This window comes from Oncorhynchus mykiss, chromosome 10, assembly GCF_013265735.2.
Source record: "Oncorhynchus mykiss isolate Arlee chromosome 10, USDA_OmykA_1.1, whole genome shotgun sequence".
NCBI lineage: Eukaryota > Metazoa > Chordata > Actinopteri > Salmoniformes > Salmonidae > Oncorhynchus > Oncorhynchus mykiss.
The window spans coordinates 14,614,630-14,629,847 of NC_048574.1; the positions used below are offsets into that span (position 1 = coordinate 14,614,630).

General features: G+C 45.2%; 1 protein-coding gene across 2 annotated transcripts in view; it reads right to left on the reverse strand.

Moving 5' to 3' along the window:
* LOC110533380 (follistatin-related protein 4) overlaps nucleotides 1-15,218 on the reverse strand; it is a 237,142-nt gene that overhangs the window by 57,521 nt on the left and 164,403 nt on the right. For both annotated transcript variants that reach the window (XM_021617518.2, XM_036989741.1), the window contains exons 5-6: nucleotides 14,406-14,596; nucleotides 11,509-11,629 (exon numbers count right to left, since the gene is read on the reverse strand). In XM_021617518.2, coding sequence (XP_021473193.2) covers nucleotides 11,509-11,629; nucleotides 14,406-14,596 — 312 coding nt within the window. The remainder of the gene's footprint in view (nucleotides 1-11,508; nucleotides 11,630-14,405; nucleotides 14,597-15,218) is intronic.

Here is a 15,218-nt window from a genome sequence, read left to right on the forward strand (position 1 = left end):
CCGGACCATGTGACTGTGCTTTTCCTCACTGTCCCGGACCATGTGACTGTGCCTTTCCTCACTGTCCCGGTCCATGTGACTGTGCCTTTCCTCACTATCCCGGTCCATGTGACTGTGCCTTTCCTCACTGTCCCGGTCCATGTGACTGTGCCTTTCCTCACTGTCCCGGACCATGTGACTGTGCCTTTCCTCACTGTCCCGGTCCATGTGACTGTGCCTTTCCTCACTGTCCCGGTCCATATGACTGTGCCTTTCCTCACTGTCCCGGTCCATGTGACTGTGCCTTTCCTCACTATCCCGGTCCATGTGACTGTGCCTTTCCTCACTGTCCCGGACCATGTGACTGTGCCTTTCCTCACTGTCCCAGTCCATGTGACTGTGCCTTTCCTCACTGTCCCGGTCCATGTGACTGTGCCTTTCCTCACTGTCCCGGTCCATGTGTCTGTGCCTTTCCTCACTGCTATGGTCCATGTGTCTGTGCCTTTCCTCACTGTCCCGGTCCATGTGACTGTGCCTTTCCTCACTATCCCGGTCCATGTGACTGTGCCTTTCCTCACTGTCCCGGTCCATGTGACTGTGCCTTTCCTCACTACCCTGTTCCATGTGACTGTGCCTTTCCTCACTGTCCCGGACCATGTGACTGTGCCTTTCCTCACTGTCCCAGTCCATGTGACTGTGCCTTTCCTCACTGTCCCGGTCCATGTGACTGTGCCTTTCCTCACTGTCCCGGTCCATGTGTCTGTGCCTTTCCTCACTGCTATGGTCCATGTGTCTGTGCCTTTCCTCACTGTCCCGGTCCATGTGACTGTGCCTTTCCTCACTATCCCGGTCCATGTGACTGTGCCTTTCCTCACTGTCCCGGTCCATGTGACTGTGCCTTTCCTCACTACCCTGTTCCATGTGACTGTGCCTTTCCTCACTGTCCCGGTCCATGTGACTGTGCCTTTCCTCACTACCCTGTTCCATGTGACTGTGCTTTTCCTCACTGCCATGGTCCATGTGACTGTGCCTTTCCTCACTGGTCTGTGTGACCGTGTGACAGTCCACTTTGTCCTGTTTCCTCTGAGGACAGAATGGAAGGAAAATAACATTCACTTTCCTCTCAAGCAATAATCGCATGTTCAGTTTGACCTAGTCCAAAGCATTTTTTTCAAGAGCGAAATGTTCTTTGTAGAGTATAAACTGATATGATACTTCTCTTGTTATATTTTCTCTCAGTGTTGATGGCTAGGGGTAAGAAGGACAACAAATGCTGTTTATAGTGAACCTTACTAAAAAGACAGCACTAATTCAGGAGGACACGTCATACTCTTCTGTACCTACCAGTCTTGATTTCAATATTAAATAAACCCACATTGGCATTTTGGGGTCAGTTAAATAGAACGTTTTATATTGCAATCTTAACTGTTAGATTTAACTTTGATGTTTTGTCCAAAATTATGTACAATAACTTCAGTGACGACTCTCGAAATACTGCACTGTGTGCAAGCACCCAACACAGGAATCCCAAAATGATACTAGTGCAATATTTATTTTAAACAAGAAATAATCTGTGTAAATCTCTACAGATCCTCTGAAACAGAACACACAAAACCCACAATTAACACGGCCAAACCAACTAACACGACCGATATAGATTTTTAACGACTGCCAGTCCATAAGTCCGTCAGTTCAACATTCCTCTCAATGAGGACAATCTGTCGCGACTGTTGAAGGAGGAGGACCAAGGTGCAGCGTGGTGAATGTACATATTCTTTATTTAAGATGACGCTGTCAAAAAACAATAAACACTACAAACAAACCGAGAAGCTAAAGGCTATGTGCCATAAACAAAGTCAACTTCCCACAAAGAAAGGAGGGAAAACGGGCTACCTAAGTATGGTTCCCAATCAGAGACAACGATAGACAGCTGTTCCTGATTGAGAACCATACCCAGCCAAAACATAGAAATACAAAAATCATAGATAACAAAACATAGAATGCACACCCCAAATCACACCCTGACCAAACCAAATAGAGACATAAAAAGGGTCTCCAAGGTCAGGGCGTGACACAATCGTTAATTACATGGCTCTCCTTCTTTCAGACAGGTTTTCTTGCAAAGAACTTCATAACAATGGTTACCTACAGTGTGACATAAAATTATTGCATTAGTTATTAACCAAGCCAATAGGGCACAGAGTGAAATACTCAAAGGTTTCTAGAAAAGGACCCGATGAGTTGATTAAGTTGATTAATTGCTTTGAGATCTCTCCTGGGCTCTTGGTTCCTGGAGCAAGAAATCACTTGAAAATAGGTCTAGAAGCCACCAGTCTGCAAAATTATTACATTGCTAATTACGGACTTGAAAATTCATATTTTTCCTATTACTTGAAAATGCTTGTTATTCTGACTTGAAAATTCTTATTCATTCCTGCAAAAAATCCTCTGCATTGTAGAGTATAGAGATACCAATAGTACCACTTTATATAAAACAAGAAACAATACCCTTCCTTGCTGTTTCCACAGTTCATGTAGAGGTAAGGACAACATTGCAACATGGGCTATGTTTGAACATGGGAGTTCTGTAGGTTGACCTCGATGAACAAAAAGCTTGCTCTACCACTAAGCAGGCTAAATGCATGATTTCCTTGAGGCAAAGGCTATGTTGCTAGTAGCCAAGTCAGGGAGACACTGACAGAGTGTCTCTGAAGGCCTCGCTCTCTCTCTCTCTCTTTTCCTCTCTCTCTTCGATAACCCAGATGTAGTGTGTTTGTCAGTTTAGCTCCTCGTGCTCAGCCAACGACACCAGGCAGGGATGTTTCTCTGCAGAGTTGTTATAGACAGCCAGACATCTCTGCAGAGCACAGTATGATATGATCATTAATTTCATACCAGACAATGGTTGTGAGATCGATATTGATTGAATACATGAACAAAAATGTACATCTCAAAAAGTGTATTCACTCAATGGATTTGGTTTTCTAACATAACAGATTTTCCAGAAGTCCTCATTGTAGAAGTCCTCATTGCAGTTATGTGTTTTTACCATCAAATACTATTTAACGTGGGATAATGCTTACAGAGAACTTACTCAAACAATACAATAACAATTAACACAAATATCTTTGTTGTATCACACTCTTTCAAAAGGCGTTTTTTTAAACTGTATTTAAAAAAAAAAATCTGCTTTGTTCCAGGGAAGTCTACGCTGATGGTGACAGGAGGGTGTACAGTTCTCCACAACAGATTCGGGCTGATCAGAGGAACACTTTCTCTGGGTCTGACAACACTTTGTCTGGGTCTGACTCTCTTCTCCAGGGGAAGGGGGGGGGGGGGGGTGTAGAGTGGGACACTCCACTCCCAGACACACTTGTTTGAAGTTGCAGGGGAAGCATCGAAACACACAGAAAGAGTGAATCAATGGAGGCATGATAATGAATTATTTCCTTGCTGGAGCAAGAGTTGGAGTGAGATATAAAAGAAGACAACATGCTGTGCAGCTAACAGCCGGGGGCCTCTGTGTGTGAATAATGGTGTGACGGTTCCCAAGGACTCCTGGCACAATTTGATGGTGGAAAAAGAAGGAGATGGCGAGGAGGATGGAAGAGTAGAAGATTCTGGGTGTTCAGGGGTTACAGATTTGTCCTGAGCCATTCCGCAGGACACGATGATACGCATCTCTCCGCTTAATTAGAGAAGAACTATTGAAGGGGTGAAATGAAAAGAGTTGAAATGAAAGAGAACGAGAGATGGGAGGATTATCCTCCAGTAATTATCATAGATATTAGATGGCTGGTAGCACAACGCCTCTCCAGTTAGAGTTCACCTTTTTAATGATCAAGTGACTCACTGATGATGTTGGAGATAGGAAATATTTGAATATTACATTAACTTAACTAAGTGTTTTTCTGTCAGATCTTGTATTACATTTCCCCCGGCTGGGCGTCTTTTATTCAAACTCAAGGATGGGACATTAGATTGGAGATTATTAAGACTTTGAGTGAACAGTGAGTTCTCATGTAGAAGAAAAGAAAGCCAAACATCCTCTCGGTGAACTCTGCTGGAAGTCCTTTTATTAGACAATTATTTTGGCTGGCAAACATGAATGATCTTCCAACATTTCCCTGTAATTGTTTGATCTGACAGCCAACTGCTGAAACACTAATGCATTACTTTTTGATCTCCTTTCTAGATGTATTTAGCTGTCTGTGTAAACAAGTGGATAATAATTCTGCCAGCCTAACAAGGATATGGATTTATTTGCATTATACAGCTCTGCAGTATCATTTTACATATGGTTGGATGTTTCTATTGTAAAAAGAAAAAACCCTGTGGTATTTTACAATGTTCAAGATGTTGGATCATATTTTCTGTTTGCCATTTTATATTTATTGAAGCTTCCTTCAGGTCTCCCTGTACGGACATCTTTAGTTCCTTTATCCAGACACCCATTGTACCTGTACAATGAAATGTGCGGTTTAGGCTCAAGTGTAACAGACAAGTTAATGAGCGTAAACACTTTCCTTCTGTACTGTCCTCCTCTTCTCTTCTCGTCTTCTCTATAGGGAGGGCTGCACTGTTAAGTGCCTCACGAAAGAGATTATTCCAAGATTACAGAGGCACCTACAGTTGCCATGGTGACTCGCTTCGCTTGTCTCAAGGTGGTATGCAGAACACTCGAATCCTCTGACTTCTCGTTGTCTGACCGTTGGCAGTATTTAAGGGGCTGCCTGTGGAAACTGTAAAACTGTGGACGTGTGGAGGAAGAGATGTGGTGACAGGACATTCTCTGTTTCTGTCACACATTATTAAGGGCTAACACAGCAAACCAACAGAACGTAATTACCTCAGCGCACAGCTGACACAATGAATGTGCCGGAAACCATAAAAATACTCTATTGGAAATTATCCGTGAAGGCCGTGGAGTCATAATGAGCCTTCAAATAAAACACCAATGTGGAACCGAGAGGAGCTGGAGCAGAGGAGAGGAGCCAACCTGGGAGGTAGACAGGTGGAATAGACCTTTAGTATAGCTATCTAAAGTCACTCTCTCCTATGCTTAGCTAATGATATTCCACTACTCACTGCAGGCTACAACTTCATGTGTGGTTATTTGTTGGACATAAAGATTGAGGTTGTCCACAGTTGCAATTTATAATGTACATGTAGGCTGTTTTTCACTAGCTGGGAAAGTTAGAGAGAGAAAACTATGAAAAATGTGCTGCGGACACTCTCTGGTGACGGAGAGAAGCTTTGTCTTTCTACGGGTGGGTTTAATTGACTGTGCCTTTGCTAATGTAGTTATTTTCATCCCTTGGAGAGCTGTGATCTTGTGATAAGCGTACCCTTCTGATGGCCTGTGTAATCTTCCCCTGTGGAGCATATAGATCACACACAGACAGGGGACTGGCGCGAGCCGCTCTTCCTGACCTTCACACAGACGGGACTGGCACGAGCCGCTCTTCCTGACCTTCACACAGACAGGGAACTGGCGCGAGCCGCTCTTCCTGACCTTCACACAGACAGGGGACTGGCGCGAACCGCTCTTCCAGACCTTCACACAGACAGGGGACTGGCGCGAGCCGCTCTTCCTGACCTTAACACAGACAGGGGACTGACGCGTGCCGCTCTTCCTGACCTTCACACAGACAGGGGACTGACATGTGCCGCTTTTCCTGAGCTTCACACAGACAGGGGACTGGCGCGTGCCACTTTTCCTGAGCTTCACACGGACAGGGGACTGGCACGAGCCGCTCTTCCTGACCTTCACACAGACAGGGGACTGACACGTGGCGCTTTTCCTGAGCTTCACACAGACAGGGGACTGACACGTGCCGCTTTTCCTGAGCTTCACACAGACAGGGGCCTGACACGTGCCGCTTTTCCTGAGCTTCACACAGACAGGGGACTGACACGTGCCGCTTTTCCTGAGTTTCACACAGACAGGGGACTGGCGCGAGCCGCTCTTCCTGACCTTCACACAGACAGGGGACTGACACGTGGCGCTTTTCCTGAGCTTCACACAGACAGGGGACTGACGCGTACCGCTCTTCCTGAATTTCACACAGAATTTCACACAGAGGCCATTCCCCCCCACTGCAAACCCGCCCCTCAGCACATTCCATCATCGCGCGCACACACACACACACACACACACACACACACACACACACACACACACACACACACACACACACTTTCCAACCAATTACACTTGTCTCCCCTTCTTTTCCCTATTTTTCCTCTCACCTCCTCCCCCTGACCCTTCTCTCCTCCTCCCCCTAACCCATGTCTTGTCCTTCCCACGATCCCTATCTCCTCCTCCCCATGACCCCTGCCACCTCTTCCCCCTGATCCCTTTCTCCTCCTTCCCCTGATCCCTGTCTCCTCCTCCCCCTGATCCCTATCTCCTCCTCCCCCTGACCCCTCGCTCCTCCTCCTCCTGACCCTTATCTCCCCCTCCCCCTGACTCCTCCTCCCCCTCCCCCTGACCCCTCTCGCCTCCTCCTGCTCCTGACCCCTCTCTCCTCCTCCTCTTGACCCCTCTCTCCTCCTCCTCCTGAACCCTCTCTCCTCCTCCCCCTGACTCCTATCTCCTCCTCCCCCTGACTCCTCCCCCTCCCCCTGACCCCACTCCCCTCCTCCTGCTCCTGACCCCTCTCTCCTCCTCCTCCTGATCCCTCTCTCCTCCTCCTTCTGACCCCTCTCTCCTCCTAGTCCTCCTCCTGACCCCTCTCTCCTCCTTCCCCTGACTCCTATCTCCCCTATCTCCTCCACGACACTCTGTTTCAGCCACTTGATTAATTAAGCAGATCTGCTGACGGTGCCAGCCAGCGCAGCTCGGCATGTCCTTATAATTCCATTATTAACGGCAACCATGAAAAACAAATAGACTCCCAGCGAAGGGAGCTCTGAGCACAATGCCTCTAACTCCAGCATTCCCTCTCCTCCCTCGTATTGCATCGTTCTTCCTCTCCTCTCCTTTCCTCTACTCCCTTCTCTTCTCCGGCCGTGACCCCACTCTCCGACGAAGTCTCAGGAGGAGTTGGGATATGCAAAAAAAACATCTAATTGATACAAGTGTGAAATAGGACAAATATAACCACCCACAATAGAGAAATACTGTACGCACATACAGTGTGTAAGAGTCAGTGTACATTTATCTCAGCTCCACCACAGGCACTGCGGCTATTCGACGACCATCACTTATTCTGATTTGTAAAGAACAAGAGGTCTCTCCTTCTTTTGGCTGAGACAAGCTCTCAAACTTTCCATCATTTATGAACTCACTGCCTTCCTGAAGACAAACAATGTATACGAAATGCTTCAGTCGGGTTTTAGACTCCCATCAAAGCACTGAGACTGCACTTGTGAAGGTGGTAAATGACCTTTAAATGGCATCAGACCGAGGCTCTGCATCTGTCCACTTGCTCCTACACCTTAGTGCTGCTTTTGATACCATCGATCACCACATTCTTTTGGAGAGATTGGTCAACACGGACAAGTTCTGTGAAGGACCTCAGCGTTACCCTGGACCGTGATCTCTCTTTTGACGAACACATCAAGACTGTTTCAAGGACAGCTTTTTCCCATCTACGTAACATTGCAAAAATCATAAACCTTCTGTCCAAATATTATGCAGAACAATGCTCTACTTTCCGGCTACCTGGATAAAGCACTAAATAAACTTCAATTAGTGCTAAATACGGCTGCTAGAATCCTGACTAGAACCAAAAAATGTGATCATAATACTCCAGTGCTAGCCTCTCTACACTGGCTTCCTGTCAAGGCAAGGGCTGATTTCAAGGTTTTACTTGTTTTACCGACAAAGCATTACATGGGCTTGCTCCTACCTATCTCTCTGATTTGAACCTGCCGTACATACCTACACATACGCTACGGTCACAAGACGCAGGCCTCCTAATTGGCCCTAGAATTTCTAAGCAAACAGCTGAAGGCAGGGCTTTCTCCTATTCCATTTTTATGGAATGGTCTGCCTACCCATGTGAGAGACGCAAACTCGGTCTCAACCTTTAAGTCTTTACTGAAGACTCATCTCTTCAGTGGGTCATATGATTGAAGGTGAAGGTGAACGGAAAGGTTCAGGAGCAACGAACCACCCTTGCTGTCTCTGCCTGGCCGGTTCCCGTCTTTCCACTGGGATTCTCTGCCTCTAACCCTATTACAGGGGCTGAGTCACTGGCCTACTGGTGCTCTTTCATGCCGTCCCTAGGAGGGGTGTGTCACTTGAGTGGGTTGAGTAATTGATGTGATCTTCCTGTCTGGGTTGGCGCCCCCCCTTGGGTTGTGCCGTGGCGGAGATCTTTCTGGGCTATACTCGGCCTTGTCTCAGGATGGAACGTTTGTGGTTGAAGATATCCCTCTAGTGGTATGGGGGCTGTGCTTTGGCAAAGTGGGTGGGGTTATATCCTTCCAGTTTGGCCCTGTCCGGGGGTATCATCAGATGGGGCCACAGTGTCTCCTGACCCCTCCTGTCTCAGCCTCCAGTATTTATGCTGCAGTAGTTTATGTGTCGGGGGGCTAGGGTCAGTTTGTTATATCTGGAGTACTTCTCCTGTCTTATCCGGTGTCCTGTGTGAATTTAAGTATGCTCTCTCTAATTCTCTCTTTCTCTCTTTCTTTCTCTATCTCGGAGGACCTGAGCCCTTGGACCATGCCTCAGTACCTGGCATGATGACTCCTTGCTGTCCCCAGTCCACTTGGCCGTGCTGTTGTTCCAGTTTCAACTGTTCTGCCTGCGGCTATGGAATCCTGACCAGGTAGCACCGGATGTGCTACCTGTCCCAGACCTATTATTTGACCATGCTGGTCATTTATGAACATTTGAACATCTTGGCCATGTTCTGTTATAATCTCCACCCGGCACAGCCTGAAGAGGACTGGCCACCCCTCATAGCCTGGTTCCTCTCTAGGTCTCTTCCTATGTTTTGGCCTTTCTAGGGAGTTTTTCCAAGCCAACGTGCTTCGACACCTGCATTGCTTGCTGTTTGGGGTTTTAGGCTGGGTTTCTGTACAGCACTTTGAGATATCAGCTGATGTACGAAGGGCTATATAAATAATTTTGATTTGATTTGATGAATGCTACTATTTGTTAAATACTCATTGGGCCAAAATTCAAGCAGATATTTTTCTGACTGAAAAATGGTCTGTGATTATAAATGTACAGTTATATCACGAAGGGAATTGGACATTTATTCACAACCCTCCTGACAGACCAGAGCAAAGACTAAAGCAACAGGATGCTGGAAACAGAAGAAAATAAACAACAATGCTATGCTGAACTGTCAGATGCCTAAGTAGACAAAGTAGATCAATGCAAATACCATCACTTCTTGAGGGGGGTTTCTAAAGCCAGATACCATCACTTCCTGAGGCAGGTTTCTAAAGCCAAATACCATGACTTCCTGAGGGGGGTTTCTAAAGCCAAATACAATCACTTCCTGAGGGGGATTCTAAAGCCAAATACCATGACTTCCTGAGGGGGGATTCTAAAGCCAGATACCATCACTTCCTGAGGCAGGTTTCTAAAGCCAAATACCATGACTTCCTGAGGGGGGGTTCTAAAGCCAAATACAATCACGTCCTCAGGGGGATTCTAAAGCCAAATACCATGACTTCCTGAGGGGGGATTCTAAAGCCAAATACCATGACTTCCTGAGGAGGATTCTAAAGCCAAATACCATGACTTCCTGAGGGGGGATTCTAAATCCAAATACAATCACTTCCTGAGGGGGATTCTAAAGCCAAATACCATGACTTCCTGAGGGGGGATTCTAAAGCCAAATACCATGACTTCCTGAGGGGGGATTCTAAATCCAAATACCATCACTACCTGAGGGGGGTTTCTAAAGCCAAATACCATCACTTCCTGGGGGGGGTTTCTAAAGCCAAATACCATCACTTCCTGGGGGGGGGGGGGGGGTTCTAAAGTCAAATACCATTACTTCCTGATTGGGGTTTCTAAAGCCAAATACCATCAGTTCTTGAGGTGGGTTTCTAAAGTCAAATACCATCACTTCCTGAGGGAGGTTTCTAAAGCCAGATACCATCACTACCTGAGGGGGATTCTAAAGCCAAATACCATCAGTTCTTGAGGTGGGTTTCTAAAGTCAAATACCATCACTTCCTGAGGGAGGTTTCTAAAGCCAGATACCATCACTACCTGAGGGGTGTTTCTAAAGCCAAATACCATCACTACCTGAGAGGGGCTTCTAAAGCCAAATACCATCACTTGCTGAGTGGTGTTTCTAAAGCAAAATACCCTCACTTGCTGAGGGGGGGTTTCTAAAGCCAGAAACCATCACTTCCTGAGGGGGGTTTCTAAAGCCAGATACCATCACTTCCTGATTTGTGTTTCTAAAGCCAGATAACATCACTTCCTGATTGGGGTTTCTAAAGCCAAATACCATCACTTCCTCAGAGGAGTTTCTAAAGCCAAAGTGAACTCCAACTTTGGAATGAAATTTGTCTGCCTGTTATGGAACAGAAGCCTCTCCCTACACAACAGCATCTTACCAGTGAATGTCGTTGTCCAGTATATCTACCAAGCATGGCATACACAGGGAGAGCTTGTGTGGAAACACCTGAGCTAACCTGGCATCTCAACTTCATTTCCCTTTCACAAGGGAGAACAACTCATCGCAGGAATATCCATCCATAGAATATAAACCATAACACAAGATGAGCCTCTTCTTAATAAATATACCCACTCCTTGTTTTAGTCACACGTAACACATCAGCCTTGAACAATGTCTGATCAATGACATGTTTTATTAGTCCCAACCCTCTCCTTCATCCCCCTGTTAGACATCAGTTATACCCTCCTCCAAACAGACCCACCGCCAGCCATGCTCACAGCCCATCTGGAGGCTGAAAGCAAAGTAACGGTATAATGACAACAATGATTACACTAAAACCCAATTATTACTACTGTATGGTTAATGACTGTTGAGGCTTAATGGACCTGTGTTTTTTGCGAAAGCCTTCAAAATTGTCCCACACCATCTACTGCTAACAGCCTGTTTATCGGCTTTGTCCAATTGGGTGGACCGTCCTTTTCGGTCTGGGCTATCCATTTTGGGGCTCGGATCGCATATCTGGTTTCTAATCATACTGGCTGAAATGTATGGGGGAGAGATGTTAGGTGGTGTAGAGATGGCCTCTCAGAGGTAACGCAACTCCAGTCATAGGGTGGTTTTGTCATCCTCTGTTCCAGCCCAAATCCAAACTGCCATTATTGTCTGTGTGATTAGGCTTTATTAGTCCTGATAACCAGGTGCTCTCAGCCACAGCTCAGCACAGCTCAGAGGCCAATAATGAGACCTGGCTTGGCGAACAAGGCAGAGGATTGCCAGATTGTTGCGTAGCCTGAGCCAGGTTTATCTGGTCTGATCCGGTCTTATCCTGATGAGGTGGCCTGAGAGAGGGGAAAAGAGAAAGAGAGAGAAAGAGAGCGAGATAGATAGATTGAGAGGGAGAGAGAAGTGGATTTAAAGCTGGACTTACGAAAAGCAGTGTAGAACTCGTGCAGAGTGAGGTGTCCGTCGTTGTTGTAATCATCGTAGCGGAGCAGGTCCTGCATGGTACACTCCAGCAGACTGTCCTCCAGGTGCTCCTTCATAGAGATCTGGACAGGAGGATGGAAACCATAGACTGTATTACAATGATTATATTCCATGATTCACATTCTAGTTCTGGATATAAACCATGGGACCAAGTCGCATATAACAACTGTCTTCCTTTATTCCCTTAGCGGTCTTCCTTCTTCTCTTAACCTTTATTTTAGCCTTGTTCTATGTTTAATTCCTTTGGGAAAAGAACAGGTGCAAACTATGCACTTGGTGAGTCTTAAATCTGGCCCCATTCTGTACCATCTATAGAGGGAGGAAGAACCTGTGTGCAGAGCAAGTGAAATACTGCTTTACACACTGAGAGAACTGATGATGACATTTAGTGACATTTCTTTTTATTTCTTTCATTTCTCTGATCTTGGATGGATATCTTCCTAAAACAGAATTTATAAATGTTAAAAATTGAAATGTCTCTTGGCTATGTGTCAAGATTAATAACTGCCAACCATGATTTGATCAGATCTTCAATCAGATCTTTAAAAATGCTGAGATGCGAGAAACAGTTCTTAATGTATTCCACGTCGATCCTGTCTCCTCAAAGTATAAAAGTGCCAAGAATGTGTCCCAAATGGCACTCTGTTCCCTACATAGATCAAAACTATTGCACTATTATATAGGGAATAGGGTGCCAATTGGGAGGCAGGCAGTCTTTTTTTTTTGTTTAATGGGACATAAAGTGATTTTTTAAATAGATCACAAACCTACACATCACTTTAGTATAGAAAGTCACACATTTAATAAAACTATCCTAATTTTCCAATTCAATTTTATAATTAGCAGTTGCTCACCCACGTGTTAAAGCAAAGTTGTTATTCTAAGCTTTTCCGTTTTGTTCAATATAGTATATACAGTGCATTTGAAAAGTATTCAGACCCCTTGACAGTTTTCACATTTTGTTACGTTATAGCCTTATTATAAAAATTATTAAAAAAACATTTTCTCTCATCAATCTACCTTATATCAATACCTTATAATGACTAAGCGAAAACAGGTTTTTAGAAATGTTTGCAAATGTATTAAATATAAAAAAAACAGAAATACCTTATTTACATAAGTATTCAGACCCTTTGCTATGAGACCCAAAATTGAGCTCAGGTGCATCCTGTTTCAATTGATCATCCTTGAGATATTTCTATAACTTGATAGAGTCCACCTGTGGTAAATTCCATTGATTGGACATGATTTGGAAAGGCACACACCTGTCTATATAAGATCCCATTGTTGACAGTGCATGTCAGAGCAAAAACAAAGCAATGAGGTTGAAGGAATTGTCCGTAGAGTTCCGAGACAGGATTGTGTCGAGGCACAGATCTGGGGAAGGGTACCAAAAAATGTTTGCAGCATTGAAAGTCCCCAAGAACACAGTGGCCTCAATCATTCTTAAATGGAAGAGGTTTGGAACCAATAACTGAGAAATTGGGGGAGAAGGGACTTGGTCAGGGCTCTCTGACACACCTATAGAGTTCCTCTGTTGAGATGGGAGAACCTTCCGGAAGGCCAACCATCTCTGCAGCACTCCACCAATCAGGCCTTTATAGTAGAGTGGCCAGACGGAAGCCAGTAATCAGTAAAAGGCACATGACAGCCCACTTGGAGGTTGCTAAAAGGCACCTAAAGAAATCTTAGACCATGAGAAGTGAGATTCTCTGGTCTGATGAAACCAATATTGAACTCTTTGGACTGAATGCCAAGCGTCACATCTGGATGAAACCTGGCACCATCCCTATGGTGAAGCATGGTGGTGGCAGCGTCATGCTGTGGGGATGTTTTTCAGCGCCAGGGACTGGGAGACTAGTCAGGATCAAGGGAAAGATGAACGGAGCAAAGTACAGAGAGATCCTTGATGAAGACCTGCTCCAGAGCGCTCAGGACCTCAGACTGGGGCAAAGGTTAATCTTCCAACAGGACATTGACCCTAAGCACACAGCCAAGACAAAGCAGGAGTGGCTTCGGGACACTTGAGTGTCTTCGGGACACGTCTCTGAATGTCCTTGAGTGGCCCAGAGCCCTGACTTGAACCTGATCTAACATTTTTGGAGAAACTTGAAAATGTGCAGCGACGCTCCCCATCCAACCTGACAGAGCTTGAGAGGATCTGCAGAGAAGAATGGGAGAAATTCCCCAAATATACTGTAGGTGTGCCAAGCTTGTAGTGTCATACTCAAGAAAAATCTAGGTTGTAATCGCTGCCAAAGGTGCTTCAACAAAGTACTGAGTAAAGGGTCTAAAGACTTATGTAAATGTGATATTTCGGTTTTGTATTTTTAATAAATTAGCAAAAATGTCTATAAACATGTTTTTGCTATGTAATTATGGGGTGTTGTGTGTAGATTGGTGAGAGAAAAAAAGAATTGCATACATTTTAGAATAAAGCTGTAACATAACAAAATGTGTAAAAACTGAAGTGGTCTGAATATTTTCTGAATGCACCGTAGGCTATGATCACCTACAGATCACCTACTCATTGGTCTAAAACATTTCCACAGGTCACAATTTTAATTATACCATTATCATTTTGTAATTAATTTTGAACGATAGCATTGTGTTGAGAGAGAACAAGAGGTTCACCCTAACCTTTCTCAAAGAAAGGTAATTAACCAACTCTAACTTTGTTTCATTAAGTAGGCTGAACTGGTCCCATTGGGCCCTGGTCAAAAGTAGGGAATAGTAGAAGTACTAATCACCCATGGGTGGAGATTCATCCAAAAACACCAGTCAGTGTGGCCCTGATGATTATGCCCACCGTAATCTAATTCTCTGAGAAGTACACACCTGTGCCAACTCGTCACTGCCCAGACGGCCGTCCCGGTCCACGTCCAGGTACTTAAACATGGTGTCCACCAGGGCTCTCTTCTGGTCCATGTCTCTCAACGTGTTCCTGTCCCCGCCGGTTAGGCCTTTAGGCTGCATATCCAGCAGCATACTCTTCAGCTTGTTGTACTCCGCCATGGTGCACGTGTCCCCTATAAAAACACAACACAGACTTTCAATTAACCTCATTAGGTTACAATGACCTTACTGCTGCAAGACTAATTGACTTTGGAGGATGGTTAAGTGTGTAAGAGTGAGTGTATTAAATGTGTGTGTGTGTGTGTGTGTGTGTGTGTGTGTGTGTGTGTGTGTGTGTGTGTGTGTGTGTGTGTGTGTGTGTATGTGTGTATGTGTGTGTGTGTGTAAGCTTGCTTCTGTACGAGCTGCAGTGTGCCTGTGTATCTGCGTGCATAATATGTTTGCAGGGGGTCCAGTTAATTATATTTAATCTTCCAATCCACATGAAAAAAAAAGGTAAACAGTCTCGTTGAAATACTTTGGATGGTTTTGTCCTATTTCACTTGCTGAGGGATTAACACCCATGTTTCAAACACAGCATCAAATCCTGCCTGGTTTGTTTCCTAGCCCCCTGATGAATATGTACAGAGGAATGGAGGAGCCTAGATTAATCAAGTGAGGCTGAGAGTGTGTTTATTTCTTACTTAAAGTTATGCAAACACAGGCCACCCACTGCGTGCCTCTTTAGGACTTAATATGAATGGAGAGCATCGCTCGGATCCCCCTTCCCTCCTCTTCCCTCCATCAACTTAGTCC